Here is a 9,221-nt window from a genome sequence, read left to right on the forward strand (position 1 = left end):
TGCTGGATTCACCTGGTTTGTTGACAAATGGGTTGCGGATCCATTCCTTGGCAGTTCGTGGGTCCTTTGTGGTTGGGAAGTAGCGCTCGAACTCTTGCATCTCGTGCACCAGCTGGAAGAATGAAGGCTCAGTCTCACCCAAAATCCCCGCTAATGTTTGAAACATGTCCAAAATGCCTCTGTTGACGCGCCGTCCCCACAAATACAGTTTGGCTTTAAATGCAGCTACTTTATCTGCCAACTTGAAGACAGTTGTCATTTTCCCCTGAAGTGACAGATTGAGTTCATTGAGCAGGCTGAATATGTCGCACAAGTAAGCCAGTTTTGGCGCTCAAGTGACCGAGATGTAACCGAGAGAATGCGGTCATTTTTCAAAATAAAAGATTGTTCAGACTCCGATTATAAATAAAACGGAAATAATTAATGATTTCTTGTGCGGCCCGGTACCAATTGATCCACGGACCGGTACCGGTCCGCGGCCCGGGGGTTGGGGACCACTGCACTACAGCGTCCTGCCTATTCTGGTGACGGCAACGAGTGACAGCCTGAGTTTAAGTACAGGCTTCAGACTGGCAGATGTTTGCTAGGTCAAGTAACTTTTATGAGAAAACAAAAACAACACTTAAACGCAGCACCGAACTCCATATTAAAAAGTGTCGATTATAAAAATAAGCAAGAGAACGCAACAAGTGTCAGGTATGAGCTGATTTAATCTGCTGCAATATGAAAGTAAATTATGCAAAAGGTGAAAGCACAACAATGCATACGCTTACAATTGCAAGGACAGTAAATAAATATGTATCCAAATAATTAAATAACTCGGTACAAAAAAGGATGTTTGTATTAGGCATCTGTAGCTGTTGCATTTTTCATACCCAAATTAACATTTACAATAAAAACATACAAAAAAAACTAAGATTTAAGCAAGCCATGAAATAGGAAACTGAATAAGAAATATCTTTGCATGTTTAAAGGGAAGTTTGTGTTCTCTGAAGCTCGATTTGCAAAATACAGCAGCCAGCGTGAATAAAATATACATCTGTACAATTTCATGTATGAGCTGTGAGTTGAGTGCCATCTGCTGGTGGCTAAATGCATTACAACAAAATACAGCTAGATCAGAAAGCATGCATCAGTCTATGGTTCAAAGTTCTCTATTATGTACATGAAATTCCATGAAAATATTCTCTATATACAGATACTGTCACTAACTACAATTTATTAAAACCCTGAATCACATTTTACACTGATTGACTTTGACATACACTACCAGTCAAGTTTGGGCACACTTTCCCATTCAATATCAACAGGGAAGTGTCCTCATTTTTGACTGGTAGTGCATACACAGTGGAACACACTTGGTGAGAGAACTGGCAGAGCTTAACACAGAAATAACACCTGAAAAGACAGTTATTTGGCATTAATCATATTGCTGAGAGTTCCTGAGTTGGTCCAAGCACCTGGTGACTGAAGTAATTCTTAAAGTGTACAGTACATTTAAAACAATTGACAGGCAGACCTTGGAGGTTTAAAAAAAAAAAAAAGGGGGGGGGGGGCCTCTCCTCTTATACACAGCACATACAGTCACCAGAAGGAAAAAGAGGATGTGCAAGGAATAATTGAGTTACAATGGTCTTTTCGTGACCCATCCAGAGGCCTGCTATGACACTGCTCAGTTGAAGGAGTTCATAATGCTCTATCCACCTTCACTCCAGTTCCTGGACAGCCTAACTCTTCACAGTTCCCCACGGCTGCAGAGTAGCCTGAGGCAGAATCAACTGTGGTGATGACTGCGACAAGATGTAGTAGCCAAATACCTGCTGGGGTGGAGGTGGTGGTGCTGGAGGCGCGCACACGGTGGTGAGAAACACCGGTGTGGCCTTCTTGTACTGAGGCCAAACTGGTGTGGGATGGTAGAAGTACTGGAGGCTAGCAGGGAGCTGAACAGCCTGGAAAATTGGAAGGAGTACAGGAGATTAGCAGGGATGGTGCATGTGGAGACTTTCCAACATGGCGGTTAAACACATGTTGTCCATATAGAAAGAGCCAATGGTAATTTCCTTTCTAGAACATTCAATACTGAAACTGCATCACATGGGGATGACATAATGGTAGCAGCGACTCAGTTAATAATAAGCCTATGAATGATGCACAGATATACTGATACGTTATTTGGCTCTCAATTGACTACAAGTGTCCATCAAACAAACTATCCAGAAACTATCCAACAGTGGCTGTTGAGCTGAAATGATATAGTCAGCTTTGTCACCACATGTTGCAGGTTTGATACATTTCCTACAAATCAGTATGACCCACATCCAACCAGGCTCCTTATACTACATTTATTAAATGCAATATCCAACTGTTACAACACCATATTAAACTCAAACCATTACATTAATAGCTGTTACATTACTAGTGCTTTTAACTGCTTTTAAGCATAAGGACCAAAACCAACAATGCCTCAGCCTGTCTCTCATTGCCTGACTTCCCTGTTCTCTCTCTAGCACCTAACCACAAGCCCAGTTCCTACTACTAGAGAGACGTTTTCAAGAGTTGGTCAAAATATTTATTACATTTGTGTAGTAAAAATAAATAAATAAATAAATAAATAAAAACTCATTTCATGAAACAGATGGGCACATATCCAACATTACTCAGGAGTAACTGATGCATTTGGCCTATTTTCAGCTTCTGATTGATACATGATGCTCTAAGAAGTATTTATGACAGCATACATGGAACTGACTCAAACTACACCATTCATGGTAATGAACGATTAGGTCATCCACAGCAGTAATGTGGCTCACTTATGAGTTTTTAAACAGCGGAAGTCCACAGCAGAGAAGCAGATCAGCTCACTGCAGGTTTTGGTCTTTAAGAGATTTGTCGATCTAAGGAAAATACTTATATATATAACCAACAGATGGTCTTTAAAAAACATTTACTTTATTTTTGATGTATTTGCCCTTATTTGCTGCTCCTCCATATGGCTTTCGAATCCTGGGCACCATCTCTATTGTGTAGGTGTCACCTTCTGCTGCTTTCATCTTGACGGCCCTCTCTTTTTTTTCAGGCTCCCCCTCCTTTGCCTCCTCCTCTGTGTCGCTTGACGCAGTGGAACTGCAATCTGAAGAGGTAGCAGAGTGGTAATCTGATGTGTCCAGGCTTGACAGGTCCACAGAGGAGGTGTCCTGTTCACCCTTCATGCCCTCCTCATCCTCCTCATTGAAACAGGCTATTGTGAAAGGCCTACTGTTCTCTCCAGATCTGTGAAGAGGGAGTGGATCATTTAACATTCATCCATATTCCTGCTTTTTACCTCCCACAGTTGTATTCGTTTGACGACTCACTCATAATTTGCGGCTAGACAGAGAAATGCTCCCTTGTTGCTTAAGACCATCTGTATGTGTGTGTGCTTCAGCAGCAGTGACTCACCTTGCACACACCTCCAGTGGGTCGATCCACAGGGTGATCTCAGGCGGCAGGCCCAGCTCACTGGGTGTGAGGTCACTCTCCTGACATGCCCTCAGGACCACTTCATCACAGAGTACTCCATTATTTATCCGAATGCATCTGCGAAGGAGCACTTGTTAAAGAGTCATTCTTTCATTTCTTCTTTTGTTATATTATTGTTATAACACAGGGCGCAGCCAGTACTCAGGGAAATAATTCTATGATCTGTGTAGATGTGAAAAAAAACAAACATTCATTGTCAAATGTGTGGAGTTTTGTTTTGGGTAATTACCTGTATGCCTGGCCTTTGCTGGGAGAGTTGGGGTACCAGTGGTCATCATATTTGTCACACAAAAGTTTCTGTAGCTTCTCAGCGAACAGCTCTGCTTTGGCTTCATCAAGCTTGCCACGTGCCACAATCAGGCGTTTGAGGAAGCTGACACCAGCCTTCACCTCTCTTTTCATGATGTCTGTAGAAACAGAAGAACTCATGTCAGTGTTTCCATGTGTCTGTGTGAGCAGGTGGTTCTGTAATCACTTGCCACATTGAAACCACAGTTTTTGCCAACTGAAGCGCAAATGTGACTTCCCTTCAATGAGATGTGGGGGAACAGAACTTCAGCTGCAGGGATAACAGAACTTCCCTGTACAGTCGCTCCTGAGCCGTCTATTTTTATTACCTTCAGGAGAGCACTGTGCTAAATGTGGAAATGAGCAGCAGGCATTTAACAGCTACGGACTCTGCGCTGACAAAACGTTAGTGTTTGTATACAGGGAAACGTGATGCAAACTAGAACTCCCATATTTATATTCAAGTATTCCAATATGCAAATCCAATGAGATTACTGTGCTGTTCATCTTCTGATATGTGTTTGGGCTGGGGGGCCAATGTCTGCCTAACCAGGAGGTAAGGGCGTGTCTAACAAAGGACAAGGGAATTCAAACCTAGCAGCTGAACTGGCTCACACTTGGTGTGCCAACATCCCAGTGATGTCCCCAATGAGAAAGTCGCTGCACGAACATTGACGTGCAGATGGTCACTTTGTTATTGTGGCTTTAAACAACACCACTACTACAACCTGTGTAATGTGTTGTGAGGGAACATTACTATTTGGTCTGAGCGATGTTGCAACAGCGACGAGCTGGTCACCAAACAAGTAAGAGTGCTGGTTAACTTTAAATCCCTAACAAATATGTTTGCCATGACCTGTAAGAGGACCAGTATTTTAGATTGGTAAACAGCAGTTTTAATACTCCACTCAGTTATCAGTCTGATGAAAACAGGGTCAAATTACATGTATCCTACTTCTGTCACCTCCTCAGTCATGTGACTGTTTTACTTTTTATCAGTCAGCAGCTAATTATGTTCACTCCACCAGAAAAAGATTATAAATTCAACAGCATGTTGACCTGCAGGATGCAACTTTGACATGCATACACAGATTTCTTGGTAGAGTTTCCAGTCTCAGATTTTTGTGACAACTGTGAAGAAGCTACCTTAAAATTCTCCTAATAGTTCATTGAAAAAGCCTTAGATAGAAGAGGTTTTCAGTAGATGGCTCGAAGCATTTTGGGACTGGAAAACAAAGCTCAAAACATTAAAACTGAATATGAACCGGTCATCAATATTCTGTGTTTGTCATTCAGAAGCACACTGTGAATAAGATGTGAAATACTTTAAAAGTTTTATTTTGTTACAGCATCCTGCAACACAAGTTACTGTGATAACAAAAAATATATTGAGCATATGTTACTGTAGATACTCTGTCATGAAATGGCCCTTTCAACGTCTTAAACCCCGAGTTAACATGTTTACAGCTTTTGTCACACAAGAGTCACTCAAAGTTATTCCGTTTACTGCCACAGAGGACTAGCAAACAGATATTTATACTTAATCTAGTTTATGAAGGAACATCCTAAGAAAAATCTCCTATTTGTTTGTATCTAAACACACCATTTAAAACCCAACTGGATGATCAGAATTATAAAAAAAAAAAAAAACAGACACAACCAAAGCTGAAACAGAGAGCTGATATTTTGGAGATACATGGTTTTCACAACACTGCTGAAACACACGAGATTACAATGGCGTCATTCTTGTCCTTGTAGCCAGGTGTTCACTGACGACACCCCACATATCACTTCTGATTCAGTATATTGTTCTACCAAAGACAGTCTAGCTGACTCATGTTTACAACTGGCGTGCATCATACAAAACTGATGCTGTATACAAATATTAGAAGTAAGACATTCTCGTTTTCTCCGATGACTTGACAAATGAGTCTGAGAACAAATCAGAGGTTCAGTGGTGGCGTAAATAAAAGCTTCCAGCCATGACCAGCACACTATGTTTGCCATCCAACTGTTCACCAAACAGTGACCTACTGCCATTATCACAGCCTGCTGATACCGTTCTTACACATGAAGACAGCAACTTGACACAATTTGCACAATGAACCTGCTTATACTGCAATTTTGTAGAAACAATTAGTGACACTGTGTTCAAACTGTCAGTGCACTAGTCTGGATCCTTGTGTTGCCCGTATATCTCTGAGCTTGTGCGTTTTTATGCTCCAGAGAGGACACTTAAGTCTTCTAAACAGTTGTTCCTGGAAGTACCAAAGTCCAGACAGAAACACTGGGGAGACAGAGCATTTCGGTTCGGGCTCCTGTACTGTGGAATGGTCTGTCTCGGGATATTAGATCTGCTCTGAACCCAGCTGTTTTTAGATCACTTCTTAAAACGCATTTGTATTCACAAGCTTTTAACTGATTGATGCATTTGTATTGATTATGCATTTTTGTTAGTTTTATTGTGTAGATGTGTTTTATCTGGTTTTGTTTTCATTTTGTATGTTTTGCAGTAAAACACCTTGTAATGTAGGTTTAGAAAGGCGCTATATAATTACATTTACCTTATTTACCTGTTTACGTTCAACGCGTGCTCATACTATCACAAGTTTCCCAAACTGGGCCAAACACATCACAATAAGTACAACCAGGAGTGAGCGTGGGTTTTACAGGTGTGATGAACTAAGAGTTACAGGTAAGAAGCCTCCGGTCTGGTGTCGTCATTCACTTTAGGAAACTACCCAATTGTATTCGCGTATGCGTGAAACAAAGGAGACGCAACAAAGAAGTCGCCTAGAGGTAAAAGCGTGCGACCCAGGGGGAGGTCCACGTGTTTATGCGTGGCTGGTTGCGCGGATGTACTTTACAAACAGAACAGCACGTAAAGTAACGACCAAACACAGTGAATTCACTCTTCACTCTGTTTTTTCACGCCTCAATAAAGGAAACGTAAAGACGCTGGAAACAACTCATTTGGTTTTTCTGACAGCGCGGAAACCCCCGGTGGAAATTCAGAAAGTCAGAGCAAACAGGCCCCAGTAGTTTCGGTACAGACGCTACGTTACCTCAGCTACGCAAGATAATTTGTCATCTTTGAAGGCTGTGCAATCAAAAATAATCATTTAACAACGGAAGTGAGTTGGTACGAAGTTAGTCGTCAAACACCAACTTAGGAAACTATTTAAAACAAAAACTAAACATTAAAAATAAACCGACCGACATAAAGTAAGACAAAATTATATCAATGTAACCGCAAGAACACGACAGCAACAAATTAAAAATAACTTAGGCATGCATTTCAACAACTTCATAAACTTAAAGACAAAACAAGTGCTCAAAAGTTTAAAAAGGAAAATAAATAAACAACGAGTGGTACTCACGATAAAAAACAAGTCTGTGAGTGTCCTCGGCTCTCCGTCTCTTACCGCAGCTACGTGCCTCTGTGCTGTGTTGGACTTATTATGATGAGCACATGTTGCTTCCTTGTTCTCTCGTCAGCTTTCCCTGTTGCTGCAACTGAGACGTAACAATTACCGTCAGTGTGACTCACTTCCTTCTCTCAACGCCGTGAGCAAGAACTGACTGGTCCGCGCCAGTGCGAAACCCCGCCCTGCCCAAATATGGGCAGTCAAGGTAAACTCCTCCTGTCGGCGTGCGCCCCTACCAGTCACAAGGTGAAAGAAAGAAGGACATACTGTTAAAATACTGTATATGCTAATATATGTTAAAAACTCTTAAATAAATACATAATACTCTTATAAATATATTCAAAAGCTTATTACATACCAAAGCATTATCAGCAAAGTGTACTTAAAGTATCCCATACACGTGTTAATGCAGCATTATTTGACCAGGAACCTCAATTGAGTTTACAAACCACAATATATTGCACTCAAAGTGTATGTGTGTTGGTTTCATTGCATCATATTAATTGTTTGACTGGCAGGAAAGCCCACATGAAAATGTATAGTCCATTAATAATTCATATTTCAACCATGTAAACACACTATTGGACATAGTTTGATGTCAAGAACACAGGAACGTAAAGCTCTTTACCAGGAAATGATGTAAGGCACTGGTGCATCAGCGTAACCTCGACATCACTATCATCCCAGAATATGTTACTGTAGATACTCTGTCATGAATTGTCTTTAGAATACATAGTTATATGTATTATATATGTATTATATGTAGGCCCTTTGTATAGGCTGATTTTGACTTTCTGTCTGATGCAGTTTGATAGCATTGTAACATTATGAACTGCTGCGTCACATTAGGTTGGAGAGATGATTTCATCCATGTCATGTTCCCACTATATTTTTGTTTCTGAGTTAGCTGAAGGAAAGGCACAGCAGCTCATACATTTAACTGTCCATTGGAGGGTTTTCCCTGAACTAAACTGCTCGCTGAAAAGATAAAGCAAGTAGTGGGCAAAATAAATCATTACCAAAAAGGATTTTCACAACCTGGCAGCCCAAAGTTTGTTGTTGTTTATGGTTGATAGCAACGTTATTTATAAAACACAAATCAAAGCCTAGCTTAAATGTTTTATAAATGGAACCTGCCTTATTAGAAAGTGGTACAGTGCCATGATTTTGTTTTTTATTACATTATCCTATCCCTTTTTGAGTCTTTTTCCTTAGTGGTCAAAGGATACTTTGCTTGCACCCCATTACAAGTAATTAAGTTACATTTTACTTAGGTAAAAGTCGTGTACTCTTTATGCAAAGTGTTATATTTATTATGTATTTAGTGCAGTTAAATTAAAATTATGGATTCCTTGTAGTGTAGCCAAATGAATTGGAGCTAATATAGTCTACACCCTGAGTACTGTTTGTCATATTTTCACAGATTTGTCCTATATACGGTGGCTCTGTTACACATCCAGCGCTCTTTTAACCACAGAGCTGCAGCTATAACAAGCTGTGAGTCAGTCTGCTTTAGATCAATAACTATCCATAAATGCCAGCAGTTCACAGCAACACAGACAGAAAGGTTGCAGCTGTGCATAACAACAGTGTAGCAATGCATTATATTATATATGGAAATATATTCCAATGTTTTGTGTGAAAAAATCTGAATGACTGGACACGATAGCTGTGAAATATACTGTAGTGAGCTACTATATTTCCCTCTTAACTGAATGGAAGTGCAGTATAAAGTGTCATAAAGTGAACCTCAAAACTGTACTTAAGTGCAGTGCTTGAGTAAATTACTTACTTCCCACCACTGCTTTTTATATTATATTGATCAGTATGTTGCTTTTCACTCCAGAGCATTGTGTTTCTCTCTGTGACCACTAGAGAGCAGGCTGATTTTTCCTCTCAAATTTCATCCAAATTTAAAGTGGTAATGGCATGTTTCTGAAACACAATGGCAACCACAATAGAAACTCGGCTGCTTTTCTTCTCCTA

The 9,221-nt window shown here is 40.4% G+C and overlaps 1 protein-coding gene across 2 annotated transcripts; it reads right to left on the minus strand.

The window, feature by feature from the left end:
• Nucleotides 1-1,570: 1,570 nt before the first annotated feature.
• LOC109964920 (protein BTG4) lies at nucleotides 1,571-7,398 on the minus strand. Of its 2 annotated transcripts, none has more exons than XM_020608534.1 (5): nucleotides 7,233-7,398; nucleotides 3,749-3,926; nucleotides 3,439-3,576; nucleotides 2,949-3,270; nucleotides 1,571-1,949 (listed from the first exon to the last, which is right to left on the minus strand). In XM_020608534.1, exons 2-5 carry the CDS (start codon nucleotides 3,919-3,921, stop codon nucleotides 1,728-1,730), a joined length of 855 nt encoding a protein of 284 aa, XP_020464190.1. In that variant the 5' UTR covers nucleotides 3,922-3,926; nucleotides 7,233-7,398; the 3' UTR covers nucleotides 1,571-1,727. The 2 variants fall into 2 exon arrangements, with proteins under 2 accessions (XP_020464190.1, XP_020464189.1); XM_020608533.1 differs by having other exon boundaries at nucleotides 7,188-7,393.
• Nucleotides 7,399-9,221: the final 1,823 nt, after the last annotated feature.

This window comes from Monopterus albus, unplaced genomic scaffold, assembly GCF_001952655.1.
Source record: "Monopterus albus unplaced genomic scaffold, M_albus_1.0 scaffold93.1, whole genome shotgun sequence".
Lineage (NCBI taxonomy): Eukaryota > Metazoa > Chordata > Actinopteri > Synbranchiformes > Synbranchidae > Monopterus > Monopterus albus.

Excerpts from the sequence above, each read along its gene's own strand:
- LOC109964920 (XM_020608534.1), bottom strand. The coding sequence starts at position 3,921 with ATGAAAAGAGAGGTGAAGGCTGGTGTCAGCTTCCTCAAACGCCTGATT. Across the intron at positions 3,271-3,438 it reads CCACTGGAGGTGTGTGCAAG|ATCTGGAGAGAACAGTAGGC; the intron begins GTGAGTCACTGC and ends CCCTCTTCACAG. Across the intron at positions 1,950-2,948 it reads GCAAATACATCAAAAATAAA|GCTGTTCAGCTCCCTGCTAG; the intron begins GTAAATGTTTTT and ends CCAATTTTCCAG.